This window comes from Trachurus trachurus (genome assembly GCF_905171665.1).
Source record: "Trachurus trachurus genome assembly, chromosome: 5".
Taxonomy (NCBI): Eukaryota; Metazoa; Chordata; class Actinopteri; order Carangiformes; family Carangidae; genus Trachurus; species Trachurus trachurus.
The window spans coordinates 18,702,070-18,721,374 of record NC_139896.1 but is presented as its reverse complement, the minus strand read 5'-3'; the positions used below and the strand labels follow the sequence as shown (position 1 = coordinate 18,721,374).

At 41.0% G+C, this 19,305-nt stretch overlaps 1 protein-coding gene across 1 annotated transcript; it reads right to left on the bottom strand.

The window, feature by feature from the left end:
- Window positions 1-631: 631 nt before the first annotated feature.
- LOC310985744 (3'-5' exoribonuclease HELZ2-like) lies at window positions 632-18,325 on the bottom strand. Its single transcript, XM_083971379.1, has 20 exons — window positions 18,166-18,325; window positions 16,136-17,723; window positions 15,387-15,570; window positions 15,112-15,219; window positions 14,021-14,535; window positions 13,275-13,913; window positions 12,336-13,134; window positions 12,136-12,211; window positions 8,636-12,053; window positions 8,438-8,523; window positions 8,165-8,290; window positions 4,640-4,795; window positions 4,409-4,553; window positions 4,195-4,323; window positions 3,615-3,807; window positions 3,359-3,511; window positions 2,410-2,619; window positions 2,163-2,319; window positions 1,600-1,767; window positions 632-1,512 (listed from the first exon to the last, which is right to left on the bottom strand). Exons 2-20 carry the CDS (start codon window positions 17,479-17,481, stop codon window positions 1,400-1,402), a joined length of 8,721 nt encoding a protein of 2,906 aa, XP_083827505.1. The 5' UTR covers window positions 17,482-17,723; window positions 18,166-18,325; the 3' UTR covers window positions 632-1,399.
- Between the last annotated feature and the right edge of the window lie 980 nt (window positions 18,326-19,305).

The window sequence follows — 19,305 nt, the reverse complement described above, 5'->3', positions numbered from 1 at the left end:
ATCATGCCACTGGCAACAAAATGTATGACGGTCATAATGACCTCATCTGTCTGCTGTGTCTCTGATGAGGGAATGTCTGGATCTAATGTTTATTATAGTCCATACCCACATAAACCTCATCCCCTCTGCAGCACCAACAGCGACTGTGCTCTAAATATGATGCTTTCCTTTTCTGTTGCTTCCCAACATGTATGTTCACAGTGAAAAACACAGATGACAGATCACTTTGGTCAGAGCCAACCGTATTCTATAATGTGGCAGGTATAAACTAGTTTGAAGATGTCTGGAGAATGGAGATGTAGAAGAACCTCACAGTTGTTAAAGGGAAGGTGGGTCACAAGATCTTGAGACTCCTGTGGGATGAGCGTTTTTTATCATGTGATTAGGAAAGGACAAGATAAAAGTTAATGGGTGCACGCAGGGCTGAAGTTAGAATTGCAATAGCTCAGTTTTTATGCTATGCAGTTCCAACATGGATTTATGTATTTTTTTCATTATTTTCAAGATAATACAGTCTTTCTGTCTACTCCCTGTCTGACTGGTACAGGATGATTGAGCGGTTAGGGAAGAGCTAGTTTTTGGCAGCTCTCCCTTATATTGAATAACTGGGTTCAGACAGACACAATTATGACCTCAAATAAAGCATTTTAATTTTTAAACTTTTGTACAGACCATTTTTAAAAAATAAAAATCCCTGAGTATAGGAAAAAATACAATAAAGAACAATAAAAAGAACTACAGTGCAATTCCACCATTGATTAAAAGGTTTTCAAAAAACATTTAAAACTGGACCCCTGGTACTGTAATGAGTGTTAAGACGACCTGTTCAGCTACAAAAAACATCCATGAGTCATTGCTGGTTAATCAGGAACATATACAAATACAGTGGTGATTGTGTACATGTTAGTTAAATCTAAACATTAATAAATAGATCCAAGCAACAGCTCTCAACTCTGTCTTCAGTGTTAAAAGTAGCAAGAGCACTCTTGTTTGCTTGTTGTTGTTGTTGGTACGACCTCTCTTAAATGCAATATTTAAAACTTGTATGAAAAAAATGAAAATATAAAATAAAGAAAAATATTCTTGAACTTGAAAACTTTAAACTTACTTAGCACTTTTATCACCAAAACATATGACAGACTAACTAACTTCCTGTCTCTAGAAGAGTATCAAAACAGAGTACAAGATCAATATCAAACATCAAAAATATTAAAAAAAAATATATATAAAATCTGCTTCTAATTTTCAACTATACTGCAAAAGGAATACAAAAGACATGATAGTGACATCAAAACACTTTTCAAAAATATACCAATTTCATTAAGCAATGATTAAGTCTGGAGGCTCTAATCTTCTGCTTGTACAAATCATGTCTCTAAAAAAAGACAGATGAGATCATTTATGTGGTACCATTAACTGAAATCTTGTCTGCATCAGTCACTGCATTGTGATGCCTGTAGTGTTTCAGGAGCTTTCTCCAAGATCCACTGCAGCTCAGCAACTCTTGGTTCCCTTTGACAGGAAAGATACATTTGAGTTACGATGGAGACAGAGTTTTGAGCCTTATAGGCAGAAAGATTAGAGTGTTTAGTATCTCACCAATGATGCAGAGTCCCTCCTTGGCCCTGGTGATTCCCACATTTATCTGGTTGGGATCACCCACAAAGCCCAGATGTTTGGACAGCCAAGCTCTCTCTGGTTCACGCTCAATCTCTTCACTTGGCAGCGAGCACACTGTAGATATGATGACGTAGCGCCATTCACTTCCTACAAAACAAAATAATCTGGGTCACTTGATGAGACATCACTCAACAGCAATGGAGGATTTTAAGTTTTCCCATAGGAGTCACTGGGCTACTTGTTAAAGGTTACTACATTTGAATGATCTTTAAAATGAACATTTTAAAAACATTTTAACATGATATTTGAAAAAAATCTATTTGTGGACTGTCAAGAGTTGCTTGCACTCTTTGAGAAAGGCTAAGGGCAACCACAAGTGTGTTTCAGACCTGTGGAAAACACAGCTTTATTGAAAAAACACGGGAGCTATGAAGACATTGTGCAGATTTTTATGATTCTTGCCTATTGTTAGATTTTTTTGATCCAGTGTCTATTAAAGTCCCTTTAGATATGCTTGCTCTACATCTGGTAGCTGACCATACCTTGGCTTTTAGTGATTGTGGTAACAGTGATGTCATTCATTTTCTTCTTCTTTAGCTCTTCTCTTATTTCTGACACTTGTGCATTATAGGGCGACAGAATTACAATACTCTGCTGCTCAATTTTGGCAGTCTCCACCAGCTTTTCAGCAATTTCAATCTGCAAGAAAACCAAAGGAAAACCTGTGATTGGAGGTAATAATAAATGGTCACAAGAAACAAATGAACTGCATAATGCCCAGTACCGTACCACTTTCTTCCTCTCCTCCTTGTTTGCTTTGGAGTTCTCGTTGCCCTTAGCTGTGTTGACAACCAAGCGGTCTGTCTTTCCTTGGACATGCCCAAAAACGATTGGCATTGTTCTCTTATCAACACGCAGGACACTGCTCCCCTGTTCTTCTCCAGTTTTCAGCTTTCCCTCATAATATTCTTCTGATGGGAAAGCGCATATGGCCTCGTGCTATAAGAGTAATAGATGTTAATGTTAATCGCAGTTTTATATATCCCAATGTATATCGTAATATACTATATAAATGGTCATACAACTTTGCTACAGTAAGTAAATAATATCCCATATCGTATAACAATAATAATAATAATAATAATAATAATAATAATAATAATAATAATAATAATAATAATAATAATAATAATAATAGACAAGTATTTTATTTGGAGGACAAACACTTTGAGGATGAACAGTCTCATTTTTACTCTCAGTTACTAACCAATTATTCACTATGAAGTCAAAGATGCACATTAGCCCACCTATACAAATACCCATAATTATGTTTACATGTAATTATGAAAAACAAAGATAAAACTAATAGAGCCCAGTAAACTGATTCCAGCCTGGTAGAGATGTGTGTTTAAAGGCTTGCCCTATACGTATGATGCTATTGTTATTGCTACATAACTCTTATCCCAAAATGGACATCAGGGTGCTATTCAGTCCCACATGGTTACATGTTTGGTGGAGGGTCATGAATATGAATAGGGAACGTCAATGGCACCAGAGATTAACCTTTTGGTCCATGGTCTCATGTTTGTAGTGGAAATATAAATGATCCCATTGTAAAGAATGTTTACTAACACGATATGTTTGTAGTAGAGGGTAGCTATTAACCTATCAACCAACTAATGCAATAAATGTTACACACTGCAATTACATATAAAGCGTGTATGTATCATATTCTCACCATCCTGTACTGGGTGTCCAGCATCATTGTGCTTTTAGATTTAGGTGATGATGAATAATAGCGCTCAAACAGAGATTTGGCCATCCCCAGCTTCTTCACATGCTCGTTCTTAACAATGGGGCGTAACTGCTTGTGGTCACCAATCAAAACAATCTGAAAGTGATATTGTAAAACATTAAGTGAATCTAGTAATAATAGAGATTAGCATCAGGGACAGGTAGAACATACAGACCATAAATGCATGTGAAAAACGCACCTTTTCTGGTTTGTTGCAGACTAATGGTATCAGGGCCTGGGGTTCAGTGGCCATTGCACACTCATCAATGAGGATCTGACGTGCACTGACAGTCTTGGTCAAGCTTGGGGTGGAAGACTGTGTACATGTGCACAATATAATGTCATGCTGTTTAAGCTCATGTGCCCGAGCATCTGTGAGAAGATCTTTGTATCTAGGAGGAAAAATGATTTGTACACTTAGGACAGAAAATACATTTCTTGCAGATATATACAGAAAAAATGACATTAAGGCAAAAATAATAGGGTTGGACATGTAGTGTACTGTAGTCGGATAATGGAATAAAATCAGAATCAGTATGCTTACAGGGATAGTTTAGGTGTTTGACATGGGGTTGTGTGATGTAGTCATACAGTATATAATATGTACATTACACATACAGACAAACATATAGGCTACACACCTAAAATATTTCATATTTGATCTGATTTACAAAAAATCATGACTGGTAAAAAAAAAATTCTGGGATCTGCTTTTAACTGAATAGTGACTTTTGATCACTTTTTTGCTAAATAAAATTTGTCAAACTGTCTGAACTTACTTTTTCACGTCCTGAGGAGTTAGCACTTCTTTTTTCTCAAGGGCAAGTTGAATGCGTCGGTCAAAATCTTTTATTTGAGCTGAAGAAGGGTTTTGGTCCTGTCGCATGCGGTGATGCAGAGTGATGCTCCTGGAACCATGTAAAACGTTCAAGTGTTAGTTATTAATCGCAGGAAATATTTCAAACCAGTGTCACCAACTGGTGTGTACAGTACCTGAGCTCAGGTTTAGAACGATCTTGGCGGGCTGTCCTCTGGGAAAACTGAAGGGTGCAGTCTGGATAAGGGTAATCAAGCATCTCCACCTGTTGGCTGTAGACCCTGAGGGGCTTTAGTTCCCCCTTAACCCTCAGTAGGTATTCTGTGTCACAACAGTAAAAGAAACAACATGGGTTATGATCACACAAAAAAGCTAAAACTTTTGTGAGATAACTTCAAGTTACTTGCCTGCAACAACATCAACAGACTTGTTGGATGGGCCACAGTAGAGAATAACTTGTTTCTTGTTGTCGTCCTTTGGATCAACAAATTTCCTTTGGTTCTGAGAATTCAGGTCAAAGAAACCATACACGATGTACACGCCGACGACTGTCTTTCCTGTCCCTATGAGGCGGTGGTTGGGAAAATTGTGTTTCAGTCTTTAAAACAATATGGAGCAGTTAAATATATGCTTTAAAGGGATAGTTCACCCAAAATTCAAATTTCTCATTACTCATTATCTACTCACCCTCATGTCGACTAAGGGCTGAAGTTTCAGAGTCCTCCGTGTAGGGATGCAAATTATCGAGTAATTAATTAATCGATAGTTAATAGGCCTTATCGATCGATGATCGATTAACTGATAAGTGGCAATTTTCCTGAGAACCTAAATTTAAGGGGAAATTTAAGCTCAACATTCCTTATAGGACTTTACACTAGTATTTGTTAGTTTATTTTAAGAGCACAGCACAATGCAAAATGTTTAAGTAACACGTTATTTAACCTTTAAATAATGTTGAGGGTTCAATGTGACCCATTTTTACATTTAGGAACAGTAAAAACACCCTAAACATTTTTCCTCTGACTTTAAGTTGAACTTGTTCTTGACCAACACAATATCTACAGATTTAATGGTCTTTCCTGCCACTACACTATGATTACTGTATTAACTAAGCTACTTAAATCACAGTAGCATAAACTGATTTGTTGAACTCAGCCTGATGTAGGCCTAAACATTAAAGGTCCCATATTATGCTGTTTTTCAACTATTTCACATGGTTCTAAGTTGTCCAACCATATAGTATTCGTAGTGTATTGTCCCCAAATCAATCTGCAGCTCTACATCTCAGTAATCTAAAAGTGGCTCTCCAGAGCTCTGCTGAGAACGAGCCATTGCTGTGTCTGCACCTTGAAATGCAAATAAGATGTGTAAACCACGTCCACTCCACACCTGTCACGGGGAGAGGGTGTGGTTTTCACTACAGGTACATGTGCCAGTGTTGACATTGGGACAGGGGTCGGGCATTGATTTCCGAAAAAAAAAAAAAATTCTGAGACTGGCATCTTGTCTGAAAAAATGAAAATGTTCCTTCTTTTTTTTTTTTTTTTTTACTGTGGCAGAAGGAGAAACATGGAGAGACTCCTACTACCATCAGAAAGAAACTGAGTGAAGTGAAACTGAGGAGCGCAGCACAAACTGTGCACTGTTGTATGGACTGATGAGAATATTGACGTGGTTTTGCGCCGGGAGAGGAGACTTCCTCGTTCAGATGTCTCTCATTCCGTGATGAGGACCGCTGTGCTGATGAGAAGCGGTATCATTCCAATATTCTCTGATCCGCGATTTCATTTTTAATGACAGGCGGCTGTTTTTCAGTCAATGATTCAAAAGGATCATCTGGCGGCCGCGGTACCGACTGCTCCTCCCGTAAGCCAACCGCTTCATGTCAAATGACGGACGGGGGGAGAGAGAGAGAGAGCGTGTGTGTGTGTGGATTGGGGGGGGTCGCTGTACTGGAAAAGTGTCAGCGGGCAGAGCTCACGTTTTTCCAGACTGGCCCAGGGGGAGTATAAGGAAGTACCGGGAGGTGGAGTCACCCGAGTTCAGCGCATCCTGACGTCAAGTCTGCCAGCACTTCCAATTCGCCCGTTTGGAGACACGATCTCAAAAAAGTGTAGAAATCAATTAAGGGAGTGAACAGACTTTTTCACCTCCAGGCGTCATAGAAAGGCCACGGGAACACATAGGACCACTACAAAACCTGTAGAAGTGGATTTTGCATAATATGGGCCCTTTAATAAAACTCAGGCAGCTCCATGTTGTCCCTGTGTGATGTTCAGGGACATGGTCAGGAGGTCAAGATAGTCTGAGGACAGAGAGCTCTGAGGTTGAAGTCCTATCATAATGAGATAAGATGAGAGACACCTGTGACTGTGACAGGTCTGTAGCTACGTCTTGACCACATGTCAGCTGTTCAGCTGCAGCAGAGGAAACTCCGCTGTTCTCAGCTGCACCGCGACGAGCGTTTTTTTTTTTTTAATTAAAGCAGAAGTAAGTGATATATTTGTGTTAATATAAGTCTTAAATAGTTATATCTTCCGACAGCAATCACTTACATAGAGTGTTTGGTCTGAAACACGGGTCTGTCAGTCCCTCTGCTCTGCTCTGAGTCGAGGAGAAAACATTTATCGTATCCTACAGTTTTTATCCAATGAGGAGAGAGAACGGCATGCAGGGCTGTGTGTGCAGCCAAGGGACGCCGTGAATGTGGCGACGTAGGGAGGAGGACTGTTATGGTGCGTTCAAGGAAACTCGTATTTTTCCGACCGTGAAGTCGTACCAGTTCGATCTGGTACGAGTTCACCGGTCGGCAGTTACGAGTGGCCGTTATAGTGACTTTCACCGGTAAAACAGGTCGGAAAAACACGAGTGGGTTGCCTGGAACGCTACAAAGTCGTCAGTTGTGACTTGAAGCTGTAATTTACGATTTCAAAAGCCTGCCTGGAACGCAGCATTAGCGAAAACGACCGGACCACTTACTTCTGCTTTAAGCTCCGGTAGCGACCGGCTAAACTACGGGAGGATACTGTAAACCAGCATGGATCCGGTGTGTTTATCAAAGCTTGGTCGCCGTGCGCCGGCTGATGAGTGTCGGCGGCTTTTTGACTCGTTACACACTGGTCGTCTGTGTTAGCGATGGTAGGCTACAGGCTAAGTCCCATATGCTAGAGGCGCATTTCCACTGCAGGATCTTCGGGGTAATTTTACGGGGCCAGCCAGGTAACAGTGTTGTCTCTTTTTACCTCCTCTCCCTCTCTCCCTTGTGTGCTGCAGTGTGCTGCACATGTCTGCGCACAGAGACGCAAAGACTACATTATGTCGGCTTTGCTTGTTTACATTTCACAGTAAAACTCCCATTGAAACGGAACGATTAATTGCAATTAATTTAATTTAATCGATTAAATTCTTACACACACAATCGATAGTCGGTTAATTGTTTACATACCTACCTCCTTCTCTGAGTTACAGCGGGGCTCCATGCAGCACTGCATGTCCATGACGGTTGCGAACTGCTCACTTTTCTTCGTCCAAAAAGACGCACCAAAAAACATCCAAATACCTCCACACAGCAGAAAAAAATTGAATAAATATATATTTTAAGCTTGTTTGTAGCTGCTACAATCGAGCTTAAAATATAGACTTTTTTCAGAACAATTTCTCATGTTGGGGCTTCAATACAAGAGGGACATTACAGATGAGCACTATGGAGGTATTTGGATGTTTTTTGGTGTGTCTTTTTTGACGAAGAAAAGTGAGCTCAGTTCGCAAACCGTCATATGGACAAATACTGCTGCACGGAGCCCCGCTGTAACTCTGAGAAGGCACGGAGGACTCTGAAACTTCTCCCAGCCCTTAGTCGACATGAGGGTGAGTAGATAATGAGTGAATGAATGAAATTTGAATTTTGGGTGAACTATCCCTTTAACTCTTACCAGGTGGTCCCTGTATAAGTGTGAAGGGGTTATTCAGAGCTGAATTCACAGCATGTTGCTGACTGTCGTTAAGTGGTGGCAGTACATTGGAAAAATCTTTCCTCATGTAGAAATCTCTTGCTCTGACTGCAATGACAAAATGACAAAAAGTTTAAAATGATGACAGATTATTAAAAAATAATTAAATTCAAGACACACTATTCGGATGATGTGTTACTCGGATAAATACAAATAGTTTCAATCTATGCAATCATTTACAACTAGTGGACATACCCTCTCTTGGAATGTGTTTTCCAAGTGCTATTCTCTGAACAAGATCACATGCAGAAGTAATGTTGACCACAGCACCTTCTTTGCGGCTGCAAAAAAAGGAAACATAATACACACCTCATCATAAACACACATATTAAAAGTTTGAACTATAACCAGAGTTATTTTGCTTGAGTCAAGGTGAGGTACATTTAAACTTACATGTCAGGCAGGAGCTTTGGGATTATTTCAACAGTGAAATGTGTGTTTTTCTGTAAGACACACTCAGGAATGTCTTCCATTGGCTGGTGATTGACATCGAACTCTACCATACTTCCTTCATTTGGAGAGTGTTTCTTTGTTACATTTTTTGTGACACCATGGACCACCCATGTGAACTCTTTGGGGTCTACCGCGCAATGTTCCGGGGTTGAAGTCATCTCCAAGCCTCTTTTCCGTATGCACATGAAGCACTTAAAGTTGCCTTCAATGGCCCGTTCAACGATCCATTCCTGAGGTAGGAAAAAGCTTCCTGTTTTTAGTTTTTTTCCCTCTGTCGTGAATTTCACAACCAGCTTCTCAATGACTATGCTGTCACTTTCATCCACTGCAGTTGATGCAGATTCCATCTCACACATTGGTTTCCAGATCCGTTTGTACTCCTTTGTGTCACTATAATGAATCCTAGATGGGTCATCTGCAGATTTGGAGAAGCATTTGATGGGGCTGTGGACATGATCCACACAAATCTCAAAGTTCGGGTTGATGTGCACTAACTGAACCGCAGGCGTCTGATAAGCTCTTTTTACTTCTGCTGTCAACTGCACCTGAAGTGTGTCACCGGGCTGCAACTGTAGGCTGATATCAACTTCATGCTCACTTTGTATCTTGGTGACTTCCTCAGAGATACTTGTGTTGATATTGGAATGAGGCATCTCAGATGGCTTTGGCAGGAGGTTGTATTGCAGAGGCTTTGTAGTCGCATTCCTTATTTGCAACTTTGCACATTCCCAATTTTGTTTGTCAATTGATTCAATTATGGCTTTCCATTCTGTGAGTGGGAGCTCAATGCAGGGACGACAGTCTGGCAGCATCTCCAACTCTCTATGAAGGTCCATAGTGTCAGCAGCATAGATTCGTTTTTTCCATTGAAGATGGATGCAGTGATTTTCTTCATCATAAAATGGTTGGTCCTCTAACTGTAAATCTTTGTACATAATTAAGCACTCTGCAAATATTTCATTAAAAGGAAATGACACCTCAAAGCTATCTTTGTCCGGATCTGCACTGGAAACAATGGCTAGTTTTGGAGCACTTTGTTTTGTCATGCTCTCTGCATAGGATATTTGCTCAGCCTTTTGTTCATACTCCTTGGCATTCTTGAAGTTTCCCTCAAACTGATTACACAAAGCTGTGATCTCTGATCTTGTATATTTTACATCCCTGTCAACAATGACAGTGTGTAAAAGTCTCTGTAAGACAATGTCCATGTACCGCCGAATGGGTGAGGTTGCATATGTATAAGATGGAACGTTCAGAGAATAATGCCCAATATCTGCTTCGGGGGAGGATTCTGAACGGATGACAAAAGCTTTTGTAGAGCACCTTCTGAACTGACTTACAACTGGCTGGAGGAGCGGATGGATGTCATCTGCAGCAACAAGGTCCACCATTTTGTCTATGTCATCATCTGCGGCAGCTGATTGGATATCTGTCCACACTTTTGTGAGTATGCGGAAGTTTTTGCAGTTTGGGTCTTCTCCTTCCTCTTCTTCTTCCTCACCTTTACCTTTACCTTTAACTTGATGCCTCACATGAAAGGACAGAGGTATGAATTCACTGTATTTCTGCTTGAATTCTTCTACTTTTTCAAGGTTCGGTTCATCCTGACACCGAAGAGGTGTGTAGTGCCTGGTTTTTTCTGAACTGATCAAAGTCTGAGATGCATATTTGTTGAATAACACACTCAGCTCTTCAATCATCAGATGGGCTTTGCGCTCTCCAGGTACTCTGTGATTATCAGGTTGCGAATAAGCCCAATCCTTAAGTCTGACTTTCCTTTGAGCCTTTGCAAAACAATAAGCCACTACAACACAGTCTTCTACTGTGTCCGATTTCAGTCCCTGTCCATACCTTTTGTTAATTACTTCCTCTGCCTTTTTATAAGAAAGCTGTTTATCTGACCTGATGAGTGACAGCTGGAAGTTTGGCACTTCAATGACCTCATTTGTTTCCTTGTTAACATTGAACATTAATGAAACCACCCTGCGATCTTCACCTGGCAGCAGACTGAAGTATCCAGTGCTCAAGTCTTGGTGGAACATGTGTTCAGGTTTTTCACCACCATGGTAATACGTAGTCCCTTGGTATTTTGCATCCTCATCCAATTCACTGCCAAGACTCACATAGCTTGCCACATCTGCAATATGGACTCCCACCTCAAAGTGGTTTCCATTGTCCTTGACACTGATGGCGTCATCCAAGTCTTTCGCTCCTATTGGATCAACAGTGAAAGTAATTACCTTACGTATGTCCTGTCTATGTTGTTCATCTTCATCTTCCCTGTCTGCTTTGTTTGATTTAGATGTATTTCCTGAAATCCTGAATTCTTCATTTAAGATCCTTAGTCTATCACTCAAAGAACATCTAACTGGTAGAATTTCAATTACGTTACCCAGTGGATAAAAACAGTCTTCTCTCCATGCAATCACTTGCACCATGAATACATAGTTCTGTCTTAGATCTTCATTGAGACGTTTATGTTCTACAACTGTCCACTGCCTGTCCATTTCCTCCCAAATTGGAATGAAGTTGCGTCTTTCCTTGTGGAGCAATATGCATATTTTAGGCTCTGATTTTTTAATGGGCACCATCAACCTTCTGACAAACTTGTACCCAGAACTCTGTCTTGGTTTGCTGTAATCCTCTTCCTCAAGCAGACACGGAAGTACACGGGTTGTTTGTGCCTCCTTGATGATTCTGATCACCTTTGCTGTTTGTATTTGCACTTCATCTCCTGTGAAGGTCTTACCCAGGTTTTCCCTTCCCTCGATGGTTATAGGTCTGGCGGGGTTGTCAGATGGTATGACGAATCCTCTGTTAAATGTCTCCCTGACCAACATTCCTCGCTTGTACATCTCGGGTTGTTTTTCACTTGACTCTGCATTGTCCTTGTCATCATCAATGATATTGTTTGATGATCTTGACTTATACTGATCAAAACTTTTAATATCCAAGCTGTCGTCATGGGAACTGTATTCTGTGCTCATCTGTTCATATTCATCTTTTAGCTCTTGAAGAATTGAGTCAGTAAAAATGTTGCTCTCATCCACAGGTTCAGATTTTTGAAACCTTTCAGTTTCTGCAACATCTTTTCCAAAGAAATCTTTGGTGAAATGCTGGGGTGCAGCACTGTTATTACTGATGCAGTGGTCGATGTAGCTCTTCCAGATTTTTGAGCATTTCCCAAAGCAACAAAGGGCAGCCGCATCTCCAATCACAACCACCTGGGACTGAGCCCTGGTCATTGCTGTGTTTAACACACGGGCATCATTGAACAGTTCCAGACCAGGCAGGTGTGACGTTTTCAGACTGTCACGTGTTTGCACAGCGGTCATCACGACTGTTCTGAACTGTTTTCCTGATGAAACATAAAGGAAGCTTTTATGATTTATAATAACAACATTTATTACAGGTAATATCAAGTCAGTTCATAAGCTTACCTTGCACATTTGCGAGATTCTCAACATGCACATCAGCAAAGCCTATTCTTGAAAGGACGTTCCGCATTTTAAGAACCTATGAACCATGAAAAAGTAGTGAGATAATTAGACTGTGATCATATTGAGTAATGCCATTGCCTATGATGCAGAAATCTTCACTGTGTTTATGTTTGGTATCTTGTGAAAACATTTTAATTTACCTGAAACCCCTCTGAGAGGACACAAATTGAGCCTTGGTCCTTGGGCCCCCAGGTCGATGGCCACTGTTCCAGAATTCCTTTCACTGCTTCAGCGACTTTGTAAACCTCTTCATCGTTATACCAAGTCATAGACACAGTGTCTAAGACACATTCTCCCCTCACATGATGAAACTTTAGAGCATTACTGTCTTCAGGAGCTGGAATATCTCCACTGGCTTTGATAACGTCGTTCTTACCAACATAGAAATGGGTGGATACAAACTCCACAATTTCTTTGGTTGAGCGGTAGTTTTCACTAAAGATGATTCTACTGTTCTGGGCAGCATCACACCTCTGGCCTTGGTAGAAGTGGAACAACCGATTAAGCAGTGTGTGATCTGAACGATGATGGTCATCTACTGAGAAAAGCTTGGGTCCCATTTGCATGTGGTCTCCAGCCAAAACAACTCTGGTGTTGGGCCCGGCAAGACCAACAGCCATCAAGGCCTCACATTCCAGCATCTGAGAGGCTTCATCAATAAGAATATGGGTGAAGTATCCTTTTGGGAGATTCAGGTCTTGAAAATATCTTGTCATTGTTGTGGTGGTTATGATGATGTTGTATTTATCAAGAGAAGCTTTTGTAGGTGGGAGAAAATGTTGTTTATCCTCTGAAAGCAAACAGTAATTCAAGGTAACCTTATCTGTGGCCCTCACAGCAGTGCCTTGTTTGTTTGCTTTTATTCGAATTGGCCTCATTCCTTCATTTTTTGCATCTATGAATAGATGGAAGTGGTCTCTGATGTACAGATCTGCAGAACTGAGGGGAAACAAAATCACCAAGGTTAAACATACAGTACATGTTAGTGTAGTTGTAATGTCTCTACAACAGTACAGTTTAAAGCAAAAGTATTGATACAATCAACTTATTCATATATTTTTTAAAAAGCTATGTACTACCTGTTGGTATGGGTGCAAATTAGCACTTTGTTGTGAGGCTGCTTAGCAAGCTCTCTGGCTGCTGTAGCAAGGGTGAATGTTTTCCCAGTTCCAAATGGTCCATAGATGAGAAGTGGTGCCACAGATTTTTGGATAACAGGCTTTCCTGTGATGAAGTCAATTGCTGACTGCTGCTTTTCATTCAGGTTCTCATAGCGGATGCTATTAATAGGAACTTCACACTTTTTAAGGTCTGGCAGCACTATGTTTGTATCAGGAAGGAGCTCTATGGCCTTGTGCATGGAGCAGAAGCCCTGGCGGTTCACCTGAAACTGCACTTCCATTTGATATGATTCGTTGCTTTTGAGTTCAAGATCAGAGCAACATTTTTTAGACAATTTCAAATACATTTTGTTTTCACTTGTTTGATCTTGCAGAACGATGGCTTCATAGACCTTATGTTGTCGATCACTTGAAGATAAAGGGGCTACCAGCCCAGACTGGATGCTTCGTTTTAGTACCAGTCCCTCGGGAGTGTCTGGTGTGAGATTACAAGGAATTGAGATTGCACAGAACAGTTCTCCCTGAGGAGCTATAGTCATGCCCCACTGTACATTGTTTATCATCTCCAGTGTTGTTATTTCTCCACAAACATTGAGCCTATAGTAAACAAGAAAAAAGTCCATTCATTATTTTTACAAAGAGTGAGGAACTGGAAAGCACATTTGCGCCCTAAGAAAAGAAAAATGAAGAGACAACTACATTACCTTGAAACAACCTGGTCCTCCGCATGTTCCTCATTGTACAGGAAGTGGTGCATTCTCTCTTTGTAGTTCTCATTATTCAGAGGTGATGTGCTGTTGTGTGAAGATTTATACTGAAAGCTAATCTGAGGAGGTTTGTACTTCTTCAACAGTTCCTCCTGCTCCTCTGCCCTGGACGAACATGGTATGATGACCCTATTCCCTCGATTCCATCGCTCTGCTCTTTGAAAGGTGGCGCCATGATTCACAGCTGGTTGTTCAGTGTCATCCAGCGACAGCTGGCCTACTCTTACTCTGAGTTTCCTCAGGAGCACTGGTCTCATATCAAAATCTAGCACTAGCCACTGATCATACAAGCCTGAGTTGATGGATGTGAAAGACACAGTGACGTCATAGGTTTTGTCTTCATTTAGAAAGTCGTCACCAGAGGAGCAGAGGCAGGGATCAGAGCTGATGTCACCAAGGGTGAACAAAGCTCCTGGTTCTTGCTTCAGGAGAGCCACGTGCTCAAGCTGTCTCTACATATATACAAAAGTGACAATTAGGCACACGATGAAAATCATGTAACATGATGTCTGGGACATGAAAAAAAAGTTTTTATTTCAAGCTGACAATTGTGTGGCATTACACTGTCTGACACAGTATTTAAATATGCTGTTGTAACTCTTTTATATATTGTCCAATTTGCTGTTGACATGCCACTCTTAAGACTTAAGACATTTTACACTAACATGACATCACGGTCATAGCCATCTACTGAAAACAGGAAGTAGCCTTTGAATCACAATCATCATTTGATTTGCATGTCATTTTCATGGTCTGGTTTACATACAGGTACATATTGAATGTTTGGTACTTGTTCTGTTGAGTCACACATAATGAACCCTAATAACTTGTTACCATTTAATGCCTCATGTCTACCCCACATGGCTTGTGCTGTCTGTACCAGTCAATTGGAAAATATGACACGACAGCCCTGCTGTGTTTACACGATGCCGTGTTAAGTTAAATATTTAGATGCTGGACTTTTCACACAAGAAACACAAGAAAATTTACATCCACACCTTTAAAAAAATCCAGATTTGAAAACTTACCTCTGTTTCGACTCGGAAAGTCCATTTTAGCGTTGCACCTGTCTGTTTACACTCCACAGATAGATCTTCATCACAAGAGATGCTGACATCATCCACGTTTTCAGACATCTGCTCAGAATGACAAAGAAGAGAATAATATATTGATTTAACTTCACTAAAAGCATTTTGTTAATTGGCAAAACTTTCAGTGTCTCACAGCACAGTGTGTCTTTCAGTCTGTCTACTAAGCTATTCCAAATTATTTGCCAATAAAGTGGTTAGAGCCTCATACTCACGATGTACACTTCGTTGCTGCTGTTTCTGTATTCCTCCAATAGCCTTTCATTATAGGACATGAGACCCTGGGCATCGATGTTAGCTCTGATCATCTTCTCCTCTTTAGAGCGCATCAGCCACTCCTTCAGTTCTTCCAGAGAATGAGCTTTTGGGCACCTGATGCCGTACTCACAAGTTTGTGGTCTAGGATGAAATGTCATAGAGATTTTTCAATCAAATACTCTAGAACAGTAAACGCATCAAATTGATTCATTTAGATTAATTCCTGTTTTATTCTGGTGTATACTTCTGAAGCTTCTAAATTATGGAAAGTCTAAACAAAGATTAAAGTTAATAGATTAAATACAATCAAATGCACACTGATATTTTTATCAACTTTTTTCTGTTATACATAAATGACACATAGAGACTGATTGAACTATTTCTTGTTGTGCCAATGTCATATGAAAATTAAATCACAATACTGACAACAAATTGAAGAGATGTAGTACAAATCCAGTCCAGCAGAGGGGAGCAGGGACCAGCATACCGTAACCTCGTAAACCAGTGGTTAACATGCTCTGCCATCTCATTAACTCCACTTGAAAATCTCAAGAATGTGTGACACATCCCAAAATAATGCTTTGGAGTTTATTTTAACAATAATGAATTGTAACCCCCCCCCATAGTGTGACAAAGCTATGATGAGGGACCTGTGAGAACAAACAGGAAGGTTGTAAAACATTCGAAGGGAAGTAGCATTATTCACCTCTGACACAGCCAGAGCTCATCTCGGCGGTTGTGTGGAGGCTGTCGTCCTGCCCACTTGGTGGTGGTGTCTTCAGAGAGCAACTGAGCGTGTTCCAAAGACAAGCAGTGCTTGTAGAAACTGTCTGGGGAGGACAGGTCCAGGAGGCAGACTTTGCAGTGCATGGTGACCTGTCTGGGCTTGGTCTGCCGGCTCAGCTGAAGGAGATGAGGCCGTACAGAGAGCCCGCTGTGCTCAGCTTTCCACACTACCATCTCTGCCTTACTCTGTGCAGACTGGCAGGGGTTGGGCCCATGCCAGCAGGGCTTCCCCTGCATGACATGATTGCAATACTTAAACTCACAGTTTGGTGGAAGAGGACGCACCTGGCTGTACATGTGCTTTTGACTGTTCTCTGATAGGTGGTGAACTAAGACTGGGTCCCAGCTGTGACCGTCTTCTGCTGCACAATATGAATTCCACCTTTTGATTGTTAGTTTTTGAGGACGAGCAAGAAAGCAGGTTTTACAGAGCTCGATGAATTCACCAGACAACTGCTGAAGTATGCTTTTAGCTGCATTTTCTGGGGATGTACAAACAGGCTCAGACTTAGTTACAAGTTTGATTAATTCATTTGTATCTATTTTGTTATCTCTCACATAGTTCCATACAGTGGCCTCCTCATAGCTCCTGGCAAAAGTACATTCCTGTCCATGTTTTTTACATCCAGAACCTTCATCGTAGAAGCAGCACACTTGGTAAAAGACATTTTGTCCAAAGTTTCCACATTTAGGCCGCTCAGAGACAGGCCTCCACTGGTCAGACGCCTTAGCTTTGGCTAAAAGCAGATTTCTTTTGCACGTGTGACTAACTGACTTAACTGTGTATGTTATTTCTTTGTGCTTGACAGAGCACCGATCACAGGCAGCCTTCAAATTCAGTGATGCCAAGAGGTCATCCAGAGATTCAGGATTGTCAGGCTGATCAAGTCCCCTCTCAGACTGAGCTACTAGACTACAAAAAAGTATGTGGTCTACTCTGTGTCGCTTTACAAAGTTCCACACTGCAGCTTCCTCAGCACTTCTGGCAAATGTGCATCGATTCCTGTGATATGTGCAACCAGAACCCTCCACAAAGTAGCGACACACCTCATACTGACTCGGAAGTGGAAACTGGGGTCGTCCATTAACAGGTCTCCACTTGCTGTCTCCTTTGGCTTTGCAGAGCAGGAGAGTATGGGCACACTGGTGTTGGACCGACCTCACTCTATAGGTAATTTCTCTCTCCTTGACAGAGCACTGAGCGCATGCAAGTTTGAGGTCATGGGTGGTTGAGAGTGGAGCCAGCATGGACCCACCAGCTGACATTTTGATACATTCATAATGCTCAACACAGCCAATTGATGAAAAAGCTTTCCTGGCTCTGCAGAATGTAGGAATGTTGTCGAGGATAAGAAAAGTTGTTTTCAGGCACGTCACCTGTTTATAGTCAGTCACAAAAACAGACCCTGATTATCAGTCTGATTAACTCAAGCTGTAGTATGTCTGACAAAAGTCGGTTGCATCAGACCAACAAAGTCTGAGTAACATCCAAGTTTGCTTGAGAGAGTCTGAAAGAGAAAACAGAGGAAACAATGTGATATGCACCAGCATTCATTTGTTTACTTTATCAGTAGACTAGAATCAAGAGTTGTGTTAAGTAATATAATCTATCTATTAGCTGAATTTCCATCTAAAGTCCAGCAGATGGCGGCATTGCGAGTTTTTAGCACAACAAGAGCAAGCAGAGTGGCACCCGCTCAACTGAAGTCGACTCTAATGACCAGGGTAATGTTGCACTAGACTTTGAACTTTAAAAAAAAAAAAAAAAAAAGTTAAATGTTCTGCAGTTTATCCTCTGTCAGGGAACTCAGTAACAGCCATTACAAGTAGCCTATGTTACTGTGACAGAATCTGTTGCTACAATAGTGAGAGAAAGAGGATGATGAAACGGAGGAAGACTGGCAACAATAACAACACATTATAATAATCATAATAGTAATTCTTAATTACCGGCTGCACTCCATTAAGGCTGGTATCGCGTATCGCGGACTAGGCGAGGTTATCCATCTTGTCGCGGCCATCTGGTTTGATGGAGTCTCGGTGTACAGTGGTGAATATACGTAACCCCTCCCTGAGCCGGAAAACAGCTGGGAGATAGGCGGGACGCTGATCGCCGGGGACAGACTGGCTCCCCTAAGTTTCGTTTCTCATGTTTTGCGTCAGCGCAAGGTTAGTATGATAGGCATGCGCTCGATGCCCCCACCTTACAGTGACACACACACGCACGCACACACACACGCACACGTACGCACGCAGACACACACAGGGAGTTGTGTAGTTGTTAAAAAGCTCGTGCTTCCTCATGTGAACAGTAGGTTCGTGAAGCTGCAGGTTCCTGGTCAGCCATGCTGTTCCTCTTCACCTCTCTCCTCCTGGCTGTCCTCACACTAACACTTCCATCACACTCACATCACTGTGCAGGAGGGGTCTTGTTGCTTTTGTAGAGTTTTGGTCATACACACACCGTCTATATCCTCCTGCACTATTGAGTGTAACCCCATACAGAAATATGTCGCCTTTATTATTATCACATATCCTATGGATATATGAAGATATAACATACTAGAAATATCTTCTTCTTTTTTTTTAAAGGTGCATGCCCATATATTCAAATATTACGTATAATTAATAACAGTAATCATAGTATCATATATCCACATATCCTCACCATGTGTGTTTGTGAGATTTAATTTTATTAAAGTTATTAAACAACACATTGTTAATTACTGTAATATTATCTCTGGAAGTGGAGCACAGACCCACTATAACACACTGACAGGCGGCAGGGTGCATATAGTTATGTGGCATATGTCTGCAGTCTGTAGTGTTGTTGTTGTTGTTGTTTATGATGATTATGTTTTTTGTTTTTGTTTTTGTTTTTTCATTTTTGACTGACACTTCCTCCATCTGGTTTGTGACAGTGATTAGAAATGGATTATTCGTCATTCTTGGCATGTTAGCCAGCATTTCAACTGCTGAAGTTGAGCATGAGCATTGTTGGCACATGAAAGACAGTTTCTCCATTTCATCAGAAAGTATTTGTAGTGTAGTAATGTAGTGAACGTCCTAACAGACACTGAGAGGCTTAGA